General features: G+C 38.0%; 1 protein-coding gene and 1 pseudogene across 1 annotated transcript; one reads left to right on the forward strand and one right to left on the reverse strand.

The window, feature by feature from the left end:
* Positions 1 to 319: 319 nt before the first annotated feature.
* Positions 320 to 12,939, reverse strand: LOC123243212 (erythroblast membrane associated protein (Scianna blood group)). Its single transcript, XM_044671411.1, has 11 exons — positions 12,861 to 12,939; positions 12,317 to 12,655; positions 10,992 to 11,267; positions 9,684 to 9,800; positions 9,315 to 9,347; positions 4,676 to 4,708; positions 2,616 to 2,636; positions 1,662 to 1,682; positions 1,529 to 1,555; positions 1,392 to 1,418; positions 320 to 1,053 (listed from the first exon to the last, which is right to left on the reverse strand). The coding sequence occupies exons 1-11, from the start codon at positions 12,937 to 12,939 to the stop codon at positions 320 to 322; spliced, it is 1,707 nt and encodes a 568-aa protein (XP_044527346.1).
* A 2,193-nt stretch (positions 12,940 to 15,132) lies between these two features.
* Positions 15,133 to 16,275, forward strand: LOC123241046 (annotated as a pseudogene).
* The last annotated feature ends 1,000 nt before the right edge of the window (positions 16,276 to 17,275 follow it).

Genomic DNA, 17,275 nt, shown 5'->3' on the forward strand with positions numbered 1-17,275 from the left:
CAGGCTGGTCTATCTGCCAGCTTTTCCTCAGCTATTCACATCTGGGTCCTGAGGTTTAGTTAATCCTATTGTTTAAAAGTCTTCTCCTAGGGGAAAGTGCTTCTCCTTTGTAGCAGGACTAAGTATGCTTCAAGGTGGGTCACTGGCATAGAGATCGGAGTCAGGAAGACCGAGGTCCAAACCCTGTTTGATACTCTGTAGCTATATGACCTTGGACAAGTCACAGTCTCTGAGCCTCAGTTTCCTCATCTGACAAACTTGGGATGCTGGGGCCGGCCTGAAGTGGGAGTAGGGGCACAATCAGGAGACAGCCAGCTCACTAGAAGGATGGGGCCCGGAGTCCCTGAAGGGCTGGGGCAACATCGGAGGGCCAGGAGGAAATAATATCCTGGAGGGGGTAAAGGTTTGGTGCCTGCTTTGACTTCGCGGGTATGCTCCCATTACCAATGCCTGAAATCTGCTTCTCGTCTTTGGGCGTCTCGGGAGAAAGGTTCGAGTACAGGAATTCCTCGGAGCTCTGTGATTCTGAACAAATAATTAAAGGAGCCACGTTTTTCCCTTCGTCCTGTAGGCAAGGCTCAAAGAAAGGCCGCAGCGGGCCGGAGAAGGCATGGGTGAATGTGTAGATGTGGGATTTGTTGGTGGCATTGAAAAAGGAGACAAATCCAGCTTCATAGTCCAGGAAAATCCCCACCCTGCGAGGGCTTTCTTTGAGGCGGAAGGAAGTCTGCGGGGATGTGAGAGCTTCATACTCATTCAGCCGACTCTGCCGCAACAGCCAGTGGCCGTTGGAAGGGGATGCTGTGATCTTCCCCTTCCTGCTCACCGCCTCGCTGCAGACCCCAAGGATCCACTTGGTCTTGTCTGCTACGCACACTTCCCAGTAATGGCAGCCAGAGGTAAAGCACGGAGACCCCAGAACACTGACCACAAAGTCAAATCTGTTGGGGCTGTCGGGAACGTCCTGCCGTTTGTCCCCCAGCCTCACGCTTCTCAGATCCTCCGAGAGGAGGAGTTTGGGATGAGCTGTCTCTGGATCCAAAGTCACATCCACTGTGGAGAGAGCAAGGTGAGGGCACACACTGAGACGATCTGAGGAGGCTTCGGGGCAGCCTTACGAAATATCTCCAGGACTAAAACAAGTTGGCATTGGCCCCTCTCGTGGGACTGGTCCCAGCAAAGAAATGCTATTTATTGTTGACTCTGCCAAGACAACTTTTGCAAAGACACTGGGAAGGGAAGAAATATGCTGAGAGATTCCTTTGTAAAACTGCCCTACTCTAGGAGGAAATGCTACCTTTGTCTCTGGTGTGCTGAAGGAAGAGGGCAAGAAAGGGGTTTTTTAAGAGGCTGGAGGAAAATGGGCATTTATAGAGATCAGCATCACTTACCCGGGTGTAGTTTGGCTCTCCTCCAGCCTGCAAAGGGGATACAAGGAAGACAGTGGTTAGCTTTCCAGGGAAGGACTCTAGATAGGCAGAAAACTCCCAGAGGAGGCAAGGGAGAGACATTGGGAATGGCATCTCACCTGCATTCGCTGCAGTTCTTTTCAGTTCTGTAACAGAGCAAATAGGGAGATGAGGAACTAATACCTGGAAATAAATATAGGTTCCATAGGGGATATGCTGGAACTAAAAGTATTAAGGAAAAGTAGGACTTACTGAGCTCAGCCCGATGTTTCTCTAAAATAGAAAAGGTTTGAGAAATCAGAACAGGTGCTTTTACTCCAGAGAATCCAGTCTAGCTAACTTTCACTCCCATTCCAAAATCCCCTAAATAATGTGCTGCCGGGTAACTAGCATTCTTTGCCATACAGTGGAATTCGCTCTTGGGGCAGGACAGTTTGGGATCATATTTGAGGAGTTTGGTTGCCAAGGGATCAATAGGGCCTTCTTCTGCAGTCGTTTCACCTAAGAGAGGGTTTTGTGGTATGGACCCAGGACACAGATCCAATTTAGTTCATGATTAGAAGTTTCTCAGTGCAACTACCAATAATGTGGAAATAGGTCTTGATCAATGATACATGTAAAGCCCAGTGGAATTGCTCATTGGCTATGGGGAGAGTGGAGGGGGGTAGGGTTTGAGGGGGAAGAAAAGAACATGAATCATGTAACAACCATGGAAAAATATTTTTAAAAGTTTCTCATTTGTGAGATTAAAAAAATAGGTTTTTCTAGATCTAGATCATGGACTATGTTCGTAATCATGGATTTCAGGGATCTGTGAATTTGGATGGTAAAATTCTACATTTTGATTTCAGCACAATTGTTTTCCTTTATAATCCTATGCATTTTATTTTTTGCATTTAAAAACATAATTCTAAGAAAAAGAGACTTCCCCAGACTACCAAAGGGGCCTATGATAGAGAAGAGGTTGAGAACTCTTAGGTCTCTAGAGGAACTCTAAAGTCTTTCTAGATCTGACAATCTAGGATTCTATAAATAGTTATAGAGGAAAGAAGGAATTTTGAAACCCAGGAAATCTTTATTCCCATAAACAGAATTTCACCCCTTCTGCCCCTAAGGAACTGAACCCTAGACATATGAATTTTCTAAGAAGCCTTATTGGTAAAAAAAATAATATGTGCCACCATTTAGGAAAAGAGCAAAACTTACTGAGTCCTTTATGAAGTCTCCCTAGGGGAAAAAAACAAACAAACAAGCCAACACTGGTGAATAACATTACTTTTTCTCTGATATAAATGTCAGGACTCCCAGAGACAGGAAGCCCATCCCAGAATGGGTCGTTACATAACTAGCCCCAATCCCCCCAAAGAATCCTGTAGTGTTTAAATCGAATTTCCTACTGAAAGGCCAAGAGAGAGTTTCTTGTCAATACTTTATTAAGTAGTGTCTCCCAAACATCAGAATTGTGGAATTATATTATTTTATACTCATTTTACTGATAATCTTTTTTAGGAGGCCTTTCTTAGTTCTTCTATACTTGATCTTAGCCAAAAGGCTGAAAAGCAATCTTATTTCTTCAAATCTTTAATTTTTTTTCTGTTCTGTTTCATTTTGGTTGGCTGTCTGTATGTGTGTGTTATTTTGCATAAAGAACAACTGGCTGGCAGGCATGAAGTGCTGAGTGTGGAACCCAGGATCAGGCACTTACTAGTTCCATGACTCTGGGCAAATCCCTAAACCTCTGTCTGCCAGTTTCCTCAACTAACAAAAAGGAATAATAACAGCACCTACCTCACAGGCTTGTTGTGAGGAGCAAATGAGACAATATTGTAAAAGCTTTTTAGCACAGTGCCTGGCACATAGTAGGTGCTATATAAATGCACATCCCCTCTCTCCTTCAAAATGGTGAAAAGCAATGAAGGGGAAGCAAATCTACAACATGTTTGGCATGAGCCATAACAGAAGTTAAGCAATGAGTTGGGTTCAGGATCAAAGTGGAAGAAAACAACAGACTAGCTTATTTTGGAAACTACCAGACTTTTAATGAGCTCATGTTGCTACCCAACATAAAAATCCATTTTTAAAATACCAATTTTCTACTGGCGCTCTTATATGACTGCAAATCATGGAATGCCACTTTTTACAAAGAATTTAAAGACACATGGTGGGTATCACTGTAGATTGAAGTGCATTACCACCAGCGACCAATACATGAAGTGGTGTCAAGTCCATCATCAAAGAAGTGACCTAATAATGACACAAGAGAGAATGATAATAAATGGATTCCTCTAGTACTACAGAAATAGTAAAAGACTCAGATGAAGGCCTCTAGCAATGGCTTTAAGATTTGCAAAGTACTTTCTAAATAGTAATCTTTTTGTATCTCCACCACGGGAGGTAGGTGCTATTATTATCTCCATTTGACAGATGAAGAAACTGAGACTGAAAAGTTAAATGACTTGCCAGGGTCACCCAGTTAGTAAGTATCTGAGACAGGATTTGAACTCAAATTTTCCTGACTTCAAGGCAACTATTCTATCTACTACATCACCTAACTTCCTCCAAATCCTCTAAGGTTAGAATTTATGGAAGATGTCAACAAGACTCACACATGATAAGAAGGCTCATAGGTGTGGCAATCAGCATTGAAGGTGGGAATATCTACATCAAAGTGATCAGGAATTCATCAAAGTATTTCAATAAATTAATGGTGATGATGATGACAATAATTAAGATATATATATATATATATGCTTTATATGTAATATGGCCTTTGATCATCAGTACAACCTAGTGAGATGGATGCTATTATTATTATTTCCATTTTATAGAAAGGAAATTGAAGCTCAGAGAGATAAAATTACTTTTCCAGGGCAACATACATAGTAAGTATCTGAGGCAAGATTCATATCTGTCTTTCTGATTCAAAGCTCAGCACTCAATTAAACCATGTTAAACAAATTAGAATTTTATATATTGAGGACAGATGACTATATTAGGTAAAAAATTCATAGATTCTCTTTTTAGAAATAAATGGGAAAACTAGCATAAGTGGGAAGTCAGTAACCAAAAGCCAAGTTCCAATCATGGCCATCCTTCCATCTTTTCATGCTAGTCTCATAATCTCATAATTTCTTTAGCAGTAACCATTTTATTCATTAGTATTCATCAAGTATCTATGGTCATTGCAATGAAATGCATTCTCCTTACTTATAGGGAAAGAAAAGCTACCCATCCCCCATTTGTCCCCATATGTCACAGATAATTACCTTTTTCTTTCCCATGGTCTGAGAGAAGATTTTCTAGAAGGAAAGGAAAAGGAAATGAGATTCGATCTTGTCACTTTGATGGTTATATTTCTATGTAAACTACACAGTTTATCTTGTTACATGGAATAAGTATATTTTGACCAAATTCGTTGTAAAGTGGGTTTGATTTAAGCAAATCTTATTTTCTCTATTTCCTCTGTAGTCTATATTAGTTTACAGGCCACATTTTCTCTCCTCCCTTTCTCCACTGGCATGTGTAAAATCTGAGTACCTGAAGAGTTATTAAATAGAAGAATTAGACATATTTAGCAAAGGCCAGAACCAAGAGCTATGGGTGACTGCTAAGGGAAAGTGTACTGTGAGAGTTATTCAAATGGAACAGTCTGCCTTGAGAGCTAGAAAGTACACTCTTATCTGAGGTCTTCAAACAAAGGCTAGATCATTATTTGTTGAGGGTGTTGCCTGTCCAGGTATGCACTACTCCTGCAGGTTCTTCCAACTCTGAGATTCTGTAGTTCTGTGATTCCATATATGGCTTCTCTTCACATTTTTAGTACCATAGGGTATGAAGGATTTAAGGAGTCTTTATGCATGTGAAACACTAACTCATTTTCATTTGCGTCAATTCATAGTAGGCTTTTGTTATTTCCTTTCAGAGAGATTTCATTTTAGGAGTATGATATTTATTCAGACCAATATGGTCATCAGAGTTGTATTTCTACAGGGAAAAATAATTCTTTAGAAGATTGAGTTGAAAACTTTCTATTCTATTCCAAGATTGTTGGAGCTGGAAAGAATTTCAGGGATCATCAACTACAACCTTGTCATTTTACTGATGAGGAAACAGGTCCAAAAAACAGATCTCCCAAGGATACAAAGTGAGTTACTAGTCCATCCAGGACTAGAACCCAGAGCCTGTACTTTAAATCATATGGATCCCTTTGTGATGCAGAGGTTAAGAACACTGCTAAGCCTATGGTTTAGTATGACCATGTCACATCAGCAATATCATACCTGCTGGAAACTGTCATTCTCTCCTTGCATTTCACTTTTTACTAGCATCTCTTTCTGTATTTCATTTATTCACCTAACTAGCATCATCATAATTTTCCAACTCCAGGATGGCTTCTTGTCTATTAACATTATCCTTTGCCCCTTCATCAGAAGAGAAAAAATTTTTTTACATTTAGTTTTCCTCAATTCTACTCTCACATCACTCAAGAAGATCCCAGAATCAGAAGAATTGGAGTTAGAGTGAATCTTAGAGATCAGCCATTCCATCCCTAACTTTATAGGGAAGGAAACTGAGGTCCAAGGAGGTAAAGTGATTTGTACAAAACCACAAAAGAATTAAAGAGCAGAGCCAGAATCTGAGCCAAGGCTTTTGGCTCCAAACCTAATAGGCTTTTTTCCTCTAGTCCCTTCCAACTCTCAATTCTAGGAAATAAATGCTATCACCTAATACCTAGTGATTTTTTGAGATGTCAGGGTAGGAATATAAGATGAATTTACTTTCTGCTTTATCAGTCTTCTAAATTCAAAATTCCAATAACTAGTTCACTTAGAGCAAAAGATACCATTAGGTTTCCCAAACTAAAAATAATGGCACATAATCTGACAAAGGATATTTCTTTCACAAAGCCTCATTAAAAGGTATATTTACTTTTCTATTTACTTCAATTTTCTTTTCTTTATAAACCTTATAGAATTATATAAATGTACTATTATTACAAGTGTTACTTCATCTTTTTTTATTGGGTTCATCTAGAAATGGTGCTGGAACAAGTCACTCTCCCATTGTTATTTTTTGTTTTACTTAGTATCTATGAACTATTACATATATAGATATAAAATAATTATTTTCTATAATTGGATACAAGTATTAATATGTATGTTAATCCTCTGTAGGTTCACCGAAAGCACTCTCTTTCCAAATACAATATCTGAATGGACAATAGGTACCCTAACCTGTATCCCTTCTAGTTATCCTATATCTCCTCTGCTAGTTTTTCATATTTTGAAAATTTTTTGTTTCCATGGAGATTGAAATTTATGAATACTTGATATGGTGAAATCTATTTAAAATTATATTCTTTAGTTTTTGTAAATTAGTAATTGTATGTAGGTGATTGTGAGAAAAAATTTGGTCTGTATTTCTTGATTTAAGATATTTAAGAGTTTTGTTAAGATAACTTTCTAAATCTCTAATTATTTTATTGTACCAGAGTGCTACTCCAGCTCCTTGGCTTAGGCATCAAAACCATATTTGTATCATAGAAAGTGATCAGAAAGGTGTCTTCTATTCCTATTATTGCAAATAGTTTGTATAATGTTGGAATTTATTGTTCTTTGAAAGTTTCATATAATTTACTTGCAAATCCATATGGTCCTGGATTTTTTTTATTCATTTAGGAGTTCATATATTTATTGTCTGATTTATTTATCTAATATTGAATACTTAGTCTATTTCTCCTTTTGTTAAACAGGGTAGTTTACTTTTTTAAGTATTCATCTATTTCCTTTAAATTATCAGTTTTGTTAGCAAAATAATTTATGATAATTTCATTTATTTCCTCTTTTTGTGATTTTGTGAATTCTGCTTTTTCACATTTGATATGAATAATTTGGTTATCCTCTCTTTGTAAAAAATAATACTGCTTGCTAACCTACTTTATTCATTTTTTAAAAAACAAAGTCTGAGATTTATTTATTGGTTCAATAGCTTTGGACTTTTAATTTTATTAATCTCTTCTTAAATTGTGGAATTGCCATTTTATAGCTAAATTGGAGTTTTCTGATTTATCGTTAAAGTGTTTTTAGTTACGCTCCTAAAATTCACTGATTTATTCCTTTTCCTTTTTATTTGATGAAAGCTTTTAGAGATATAAAATTTCCCCTCAGAATTGCTTTAGCTTTATTGCCTAACTATTGGCACGTTACCTTATTATTGTAATTTTCTAAATAAGATTTTCTATTTTTTCTATATATTTTTTATTCTTTGAGCAAACTTATTTAAAGTATGTTTAATTTCTAATTACCTTTTGATTCTTTCAAGGGCCCTTAATGAAATTATTTTATTATTTTATTATTATTATTTATCATATATTATATAATATGTATTATATATTATTACTTATTAAATAATTTTTATTGTATTATAATTAGTATGTGTTATGTTTAGAATTTCTGCTTTTCTCTATTTTAATGAGATCTTTATTTTTCAACACATGATCAATTTTTGTAATGGTGACATGTAAAGCTGAAAAGAAGGTAAATTTTTTATTATTCTCATGCAGTACTCATCACAGATTGATCATCTCTAATTTCCCAATTTCTTCAAAGTTCTATTTGAGTCCCAAACTTTTTTCTTGATTATCTTTTAGTTAGATTTGCCTAGGTCTAAAGGGGCACATTGAGGTTTCCTACTTTTGTTATTTTACTACCAATTTCTCTCTCCAATTTGCTTAATGTTTTCTTTAAGTATTTAAGTGCTATGTCATCTGGTATGCATATATTAAGTAGTGATATTGAATTATTAGGGTGCCTTTAAGCACAATTTAATTTCTTTGCTTATCTCTTTTTATTATATTTATACTTAATATAACTTTATCTAAAACCTTAATCATTATTCCTGATTGTTTTTAGTCAGGTAAAACATAATGGATTTTGTTCTGGCCTCTCATTTTCACTCCCAATGTGAATCCTTTTGTTTCAAGTGTGTTTCTTATAAGCAACATATTATTGGATTATTTTCTACTCCATTCAGCTATTCTCAGCCTTTTTATGGGTGAATGTATCAAAAGTCCTACTCTAGTGCCTCATCGTATAACGGAAATAACCCTGGGTTCCCAAAAGCTCTAAGAACAGAGCAGCACGAACATTGGCAGGTCCTACTAAGCTGAAAAAGTTCTGAGTACCCTCTTAGTGATGGATTTAGTGATCCCTTCTTTGATGACCAGTCAGACTAAGTCTCATCTTCAGGTAAGTAAGGCTCATGCTCAGGTTAGCTCTGTGTGTGTGTGTGTGTGTGTGTGTGTGTGTGTGTGTGTGTGTGTGTGTGTGTGTGATTTTGTTTGCCTGTTTGTTTTTGTTTTTGTTTTTTTGCTATAGCAAAAGCTCATCTATCACATCTTGTGATTTGGATCAGAGAATGGAACACCTGCCCCAAACAATAATTACAGTTCTTTGAAGTATCAGCAAAAAAAATATCATCAGTATCATTATTTCTTGAAGTAATGACAGTTCCAGGGATTCTGGGGTATATGGATATCATAGTTTTAAGAAACAGAATCCAAGAATAAAGATAGATTTGAGCACATATGTAGAGAAAATCAGAAAACACTCCTAAAATACAGAAACATGTGAGATTAATTTGTTACGTTTCTTTCTATTACAGCAGATCTGCTTCTTTTTCAAATTAATTAAGAATCACATTTATTCAGAGTCATTAATTACAAGCCCTAAACACAGAGGAATAAGAAATTCAGGAAGATTTAGAGTTTGTCTTTATTAGAAGCCAAACTAGGGTAATGAAAGATTGTACCCAGCAACTGGCCATCTTGGTTTTATTACCAATAAATAGTATGAGAAGCAGCAGTAAATGGTCACCAAATACTGCTCCTGATTCATGAATACTCACCTATTTCTACTACTTGTTGGTAAAGAAGCTTCTCTAGAGGAAGGAAAGAAGAGATAAATGAAATGGACACTTTATGTGATATTTCTTTGTTTAATTGATAGGATTGGATTTCTAAGGTCGGACAGGAGATTGAAAAATGAGAAGATTATTTCAGGGCTATTTTGGTGTCATAGTCCTATTACTATAGCCTAAGGCCACAACTCCAGACTTATCGGTTTCTACTTTAGCCTTATATTTTCCCCACAAGTCCCCATCCCTTTGACTACCAATGTTCCTTTTTTAGATTTGCTTCCTTTCTGCTGGTCTTTCCAGGAAGAATCTCATTGAACGTCCCACTACATAGCCTTCTCCCACTTTTCATCATCTTACCTCTAGCTCTGCGTTGCTTCCATATGATATAAATACCCAATGCAATGAGGAGTCCCAAGATAGGTAGAATCACAACCAGACCCACTGTAGAGGGGGCGACATGCAAATGGGAAAAGGCTGAAACAGAAAACCCCCAGTGTTATGAGGAGAGAAATGGAGAATAATAATGACAAGAATGATAATTCTAATGTTAACTCAAAAGAATATCAGGTTTTAAGATTTACAAAGGCACTGATAAGCTGCTGAGGCACCATATATATCCATAGACATTATAGAGACTAGTGTTTTCTTGTTCTGTATCAATTCCTTCTGGAGAGTCGGTTCAGCCTAATTACTATAAGGATCTGTTTCTTCTCAGGGACCAAAATGTTAAATGGACCAACATTTAGGGAAATCTCTTTCACTAAAGCAGAAGTTTTAAACTAGGGTCCCTGAATTTTTTTTTAATTTTGGAAAATCATATTTCAGTATAATTGATTTCCTTTGTAATCTTTTCTATTTTATTTTATGCATTTAGAAACACTATTCTGAGGAATCCCTAGTCTACACCAGACTGCCACAGGAGCCTATGATGTATAAAAAGTTAAAAAAAATACTCTCCTAAAGTATTTTAGAAACAGGATATAATTTCATCTGTCTGAGATGGCTTGGTAAACCTACCTTCAGTCAGTAAGATGTACTAACTGACTCCTCAAAAGTCCTTTTAGTCCTACAATTCTATAAACCTAATGACCTTCTGGAAAATGAGAGAGAATTCCTTGGTCACCAAAGAATCAAAATCTTCTCATGAGGATTATATCTTCCTCTTCCCCATAAAATCATCTCCAACTAGCTCTTTCTCTTCCAGTGAGAATGGGACTGTGTGGGTCCTATCCTCTTTAGTCCTGAGAACTACAAATGGAATTAAGCAGCATCTATCTGTGCCATTGGCCAAAGGCTTAGGCAAAGAAAGAACAGAAGAGAGAGAAAAAGGAAAAGACAAAAATTAGAGAATAAGAGAAAGGGAAACAGAGAAAATAGTGAAGATAAAGGAAACTTGGACAATGACCAAGTGCCTTTAACCATTGTTTCCAGTGTTTCTCAGTGGCATTCAACATGGATTGGGTTCATATTACTCATCCCTGTACTAAAGCCTTGGGTTTTCTTTGGAAACATGCCCCATTAAGGATCCCTTCTGATCCAAGCAAGTTCTCAGTGTCCCTATTTGATAAGAACATTTAGCAGTAATCATCACAGGTGACATTTATATTGTGTTTTAAGGTTTGCAAAGTGCTTTACAAAAATTATCGCATATGATCAAAGGTTTACCTGCTATATATAGAGTTGTTCTCTTCTCTTGATCGAGAGCAGCATTCCAAATAGAGCAGGTCATGTTTCCTGGAGATACATTTCTCAGGCTAATAGAAGCCTCCATTTGGAATAGCCCCTCTTTCTCCAGATATTGGGTCTCTGATGGAAGTATCTCTCCATGAGTATCTCTCCATTGAATCTGAGGCTTTGGAAACCATCCCAGGGTTCTGCATACCAGCTGAATCTGCCCAGCTTCATAGCTTTTCATATGAATATAAGGATCCAAGCCCAAAGCTGGCAAAGAAAGATCTACTTGAGCCAGCAATTCATCTCCTTCCATTTTCCTCTTTACCCAAAACCCTGCCTTCCTGCCCCCTCTACCATCATCACCATATAGCCATTCCTTTTACAGTCAAGATAAACTAAGTACGAGACTTGTATGACATCCCTATTCCTTTTTTACAGCCTTCCCTGTAGTCTAAGGCAGCATTTGAACTCATAAGATCCCACCCCTGTTGGGTTTCAGTTTAATCTTTGTTGCTACAGGGAATTCTGGCCATTGATCCCAGAATTAAGACTGCTCAATTAAGGGAATGATGCAAGATGACCCCAGAATGGTTGTATTCTTATTAGACAGAGTTTTGAGAGGCAGGAATCTGGGAACAAGCTATGTGGCAAACTGATATTTCTAAAAGATTCCTCTGCACTTATTATAGTACTTATCATTATCCAAAAGGACTTCTATAAAAGTCCTGTGATCATAAAAGAGGTTGAATAGTATATTGGATAGCAGAATTGGAATTAGGAAAAGTTGGGTTCAAATCTCATTTCTGACTCTATGTGACCACAGAAGAATAATAGAACCATAGATTTAGAGCTGGAAGGAACCTCAGAGGATATCTAGTTCAAACCCCCTCATTTTGCCAATGAGAAATCTGAAGACTAGAGTGGTACAATGACCTGCCCATGGCCACACGGTTACTATCTAAGGCTTAGATTCCAAGCTAAAATTTGAACCAAGATCTTCCTAACTTCAAGTCCAGGGTACCATCCACTGCACTAATCTACTTTTGCCTAGGAAAGTGACTTAAACTCTGGGTCTCCAGGAAGTCTTTAAGATGTAATAGCAACAGCAAAACACACTCTCCTTTCACTCCTACCCAAACTCAGAAATCTCAGAAACGATTGCTGCTTCCCCCTGAGGCATTTGGTGGGGCTTCGATGAACTTTACCATAAACAAAGACGGGATCTCTGGAAAAGATTTCTGAAAATAAAAGGTAATCCAGGCTAATGACAAGTCCTAGTATGTATCACCCTACACTCCCTCACACCCCATTCTAACCTGCAACCTCCAGTTTCACTGTCGCGTTTTTGCTCAGAATGCCAGCCTGGATCTGACAATGGTATTGTCCTTGGTCTTCAAGCTGGACATTATAAATCTCCAGAATGAAATTGTCTTCCTGGTTGTCTCTCACCAAGGCTGTTCTCCCTTTGTATTGTGGCATCTGCTCTCCATATAAGTCTTGCCCATTCCGATACACATGAACAGCCTGGGCAGATGAGGATTTCTGGGTCCGTAGCCATTTCACCTCTATAGACTCAGGGACCATCCAGAGGGATAGAGGACAGCGCAACTCAGCTTTTGTCCCTAGCAAGACCAAGTTCCTCTTGCCAATTTTTCCTGTGCCATGACCCAGAGAAACAGTGTATATATGCATTAAAAAACAAAAACAAATGAGCAAAAAGACAAGCTTGGGGATGGGACAAAAAAAAGGTAAATTGGGGAAGGGTATAGGGAAAGATTATGCCTAGGGAAAGGAAAGGAAAAGATAATCTCTTAATCATTAGATCCCTAGTTGCCCTAGGTAGTAGGCAGAAACACTTACCTGATCCCACTGTGGGCAGCTGGAGGAACAGAAAAATGATGAGGTAGCTAGAGAGAAGAAAACTGGAACAAATTGCCATTTCCACCAGAGCTAAGGCAAAAACAAATAAGCACAGGGTTAATGAGTGTGATATATACAAGAATATGATAGGTCATAGAAGCAGATGAAGAGAGGAAGTCAGTAAATGTGACTTAGGTGTCATAAAGAAGAGCATGGAAGAATAGAAACTAAAACTACATGCTGACCATAAAAAAAAATGGTGACAGTACTGGCTCTCCTTTCAGTGAGAAAGACTGAGCCAGTCTTTGAAAATACACACATTTATGCAAAATGAAAAGAAAGAATCAAATAATATACAAATTGACTACTATAATGTAAAAAAAATAGCAACAAAAGAAATTTTAAGAAGAGTTCAGAAAGGGAAACAGAAGCAAAAAATGATATTTTTGCTACTTTTAAGGGAAAAGACTCAGTGATAAAGAACACCAATAAAAGTCTCCCAGAAATCTTAAATCACCTATTGCTAGAGAGAAAATGGATATGCCAAAGGTTCATTGGATCACATATGGTAGTTAAAACCAAGGTAATTCACAGTCCTTTGCTCTGTCAAATATATCATAGGAACAGGTTAGTTCTCTCATGTTTCCATAGCCTGAAGAATAACTTGAACATTTTATGGTGTGAGCAACTGATTCCAATTTATTTGCCAATTTATATACAGATCAAAAGTGAGGAGGTCAATGCATATTCTGAGCTCCATTCAGCTTTAGTGCAAGGGACCTATATGATGCTAAGTATCACTTTAAAGTACAAGAGCAGGCAGCTTTTCCTTATCTATCAGTCTTCCTTTGCCTCAGTTAGCAACTAGGCAATTCTAGTTCTTCATAGTATAAACTTAAGGTCCAATTCCTTTGTAAAAGTAGCTCTAATTCTATTCATCCACTAATCACAGAATCTTAAGAGTTGAGAAGAAATCTTTTGTTAAAAAAAGGAAAGAAAGGAAAAGAAAAAAAAAAGAAATGAGACTAGTTTGTATGACTTGTTTCTATGATTTATTTAATCACATCACACTCTTTTTTTTAAAAACCCTTACCTTCTGTCTTGGAGTCAATACTGTGTATTAGCTCCAAGACAGAAGAGTGGTAAGGGTAGGCAATGGGTGTCAAGTGACTTGCCCAGGGTCACCCAGCTGGGAAGTGTCTGAGGCCAGATTTGAACCTAGGACCTCCCATCTCTAAGCCTGGCTCTCAATCCACTGAGCTACCCACCTTCCCCCTAATCACACCACACTCTTAATGATTAGAGATTTCCAAAAGCTGCCTTGGGAAGTCAAGTTCTGGCTCTATATGTTCACTGTTTGCATTTCTAAAATTTCACTCAGCATCCCTTTAACATAATGTTTTAGAATCTTGCCAGGAAATGACAGTAATTTGCTTGCATACAGTTTGTGGATTCCATTATCTTCCCTTCTTTGACAGAACAACATTTGTACCTCTTCAGTCTCATTGTACATCTCCTGTTCTCCATGATCTTTAAGACAACACCAACAATGAATCAGTGTCACATCCCTCAGGTCTTTCAGGACCCTTGGATATAGATCATCTGGGCTACATTATTTGAACTTAAAAAGCATCTAAATGAACTCCTCTTGCTTACTTGTTTCAGTTATTTCCAATTTGGAATTTTCTTGGTAAGGATACTAGAGTGGTCTTCCATTTCCTTCTGCAGTTCAATTTATAGACTAAGGCAAACAGGGTTAAGTGACTTGCCCAGAGTCACACAATTAATAAGTGTCTGAGGTCAGGTTTGCACTCAGGAAAAATGAGTCTTCCTGTTTCTAAATCCAATATTCTATCGACTATGGCACTTCCAACTTATCTTGGCATCAATTCCTTATTAGTTTTTGTTTTGTTTTGTCCTTTAAAGTCCAAAAGATGGTCTCTTTGTTAGAGAAAACAGGAGCAAAATAAGAATTGTTAGCATTGCCTTCTCTCAACTTGTTTTCACTCCCTATCACTTCTTTGATCCTCCTTTTTTCTTCAATAGAATAGTACCAGTGTCTTTAGAATTAGATGGAATGAGTCACACATCCAAGAAATGGAAAAGGCCTTAAAGATATCTAACCACACCAAGAGAAATACATGGCATGACAGAATTTCCTGCAGCCTTCCCCTGATCAATAGACCCCTTTACAACACCCCCAACCAGTGGTCATCTGGCCTCTGCTTAAAGATCTCTAATGAGAAGGCATTTATGTGTCTCTGGGTAAGACATGGAGCCTCTTTGTGACTTGTTGTCCCTATCTGTAAGAGGGCTTTGGACTCAAGGCTTCTAGGATCTCTTTCATCTCTATTATCCCATGACTTCCCAAGGCAGCTTTTAGAAATCTCTAATCATTAAGAGTGTGATGTGGTTAAACAAATCATAGAATTTGAATTGACAGGCTTGTTCCTTTAGCTCCACAGGCACCCCAGTTTCTCCTATATGAAACCCCACCCATCTGACTATCTTCTTGTCCTCCCTTCCGCCATCCCAACTAGAACTGCCCCTGTCTCCCTGCTATGGAGGATTAAAAAAAACACAACAGGGGCTGGGAGACAGTGCTGGAGGAGCTGGTGAATTCAGAGGAGTTAAGCAAAGACTAGCAGGTGGCATCATATATGGAACTACACAGTGCCAGAATCCTGGGAATCCTTGCCTTGGGTCTCTGCTTCTCTGACACTAACAAGATCCTTACCCAAGGGTGGATAAAAACGTTATTCCCTTTGACATGAGCTTAGAACAGATCTTGACCATTCCCAAAGGATGCACTAAGGAGGTCACCAGCGTGGTGTTCCATCCATTCCAGGATCTAGGGTTTTCTGCCTCCTCAGATGTCATCATTCACATTTGGACAATCTCCAGCACCTCTAATGTGAAGGTTCTATGACTGGCCTCAATCTTCAAGCCACAACAATTACCTCCTGAGCTCTTATAATGATCAGTCTTGGACCTTCCCTGACATCCAGACAGGGGAAGTGCTCACCAAGATCATGGATGAGATTTTAGGGGTAGACTCTCACTTGTGTTCAGTTCCATTGTAAAGGACTCATTTTAAGGACAGGGACCATGAATTCTCATCAAGATCTGGGACTTGAAGGAATGCACCAACATGGCTAATTTCCTCTGCCCCTCTGGCCCTATCACCAGCATTGTATTCTCAGATATTGCTTAATATTTGGCTACTGGGACTGATCCACCACACTCTGGAGTCTTGGTAAATTCAAGAATTTCAAGATGTTGCAACTGGGTAACAACCTTGAGGTAATGTCTTTGAACATAGTGGCCTGAGCATAGGCCAGTGGCCTTTAGGCACCATGGCAAGTTCATCCCTTCAACTGGCCTGGATCAGAGGCTCAAGTTCTACATCCTATAGACCCTATCTCCTCGAGAAAAACTGAGGCCCTTATCTCCTTAGGGGGTGGATGGGTGGGAGAGACTGAGAGAAGATGAGGGAGGAATTTGGGATATACATCATTTCACTCTTGTCTGAATGGTGATCTCAGCCAGTATTAATGACTAGAGGCATGGGTCAACCTGTCCTATGCCACTACTTCTGGGCAACACAGGAATATACATTCAAAATCCAGAATCCTATGAAGATTTGCGGGGGTTGCTGTGATGAGCCATTGCCTTGGTGCCACCACAAAAGGGGTTTGGGGACCCAGAGTTTCTTTTAAACAGGAATAATTTGGGACTCTTCGTCCTATCCACATCTAGTTTGCTTTGGATCCTGGGGGAGGCTGAGCAGAGGGGAAAGAGCACAGGAACATGTGCAGGTTTTTGTAAGTAGTGATCCAGTTTTATTATTATTTTCTTAATAAACATAAAAAATAGAGGAATACTGTTGCATGATAGGAAATGATGAAATGGATGGTTTCAAAGAAACCTGGGAGGACCTCTATGAATTAGTGAAGAATAAAGTAAGTACAAGCAGAATAACAATTTATATAATACCAACATTATGAAGAAAAATAACTTTGAAAGACTTGAGAATTCTGATCAGTGCAATAACCAACTAAGATATCAGAAAATTAATGATAGAGATGTTGGACTCGGGCTGCAGAATAAGACATATGTTTTTGGAGTTTGTTTTATTTGTGCATATTTGTTATGAAGGATTTATTTTACTTTTTTCTTTTCCAGTGGGGATAGTGGGAGGTCTAAGACAGATGGATATGATAGGTTTTTTTTTAAAGAAAAGAAAAAATAAGAGAGCCAATGAGACTTTTTTTTAATGCAGGGAAGGGAAAAGAAGAAAGGTCAGGAAGAAGGATAAAAAAAGCAAGACAGCTTGGAAAGCTATAAGCTATATTTACATACACAAAAGAAAAAAGCAAACTAAACATCACTTCTGCAGTTTCATGCATAATTCT

This window comes from Gracilinanus agilis, chromosome 3, assembly GCF_016433145.1.
Source record: "Gracilinanus agilis isolate LMUSP501 chromosome 3, AgileGrace, whole genome shotgun sequence".
NCBI lineage: Eukaryota > Metazoa > Chordata > Mammalia > Didelphimorphia > Didelphidae > Gracilinanus > Gracilinanus agilis.

Excerpts from the sequence above, each read along its gene's own strand:
- LOC123243212 (XM_044671411.1), bottom strand. The coding sequence starts at position 12,939 with ATGGCAATTTGTTCCAGTTTTCTTCTCTCTAGCTACCTCATCATTTTT. Across the intron at positions 12,656-12,860 it reads GCTGCCCACAGTGGGATCAG|GAAAAATTGGCAAGAGGAAC; the intron begins GTAAGTGTTTCT and ends GTCATGGCACAG. Across the intron at positions 9,801-10,991 it reads AACAACTCTATATATAGCAG|CCTTTTCCCATTTGCATGTC; the intron begins GTAAACCTTTGA and ends TTTCTGTTTCAG.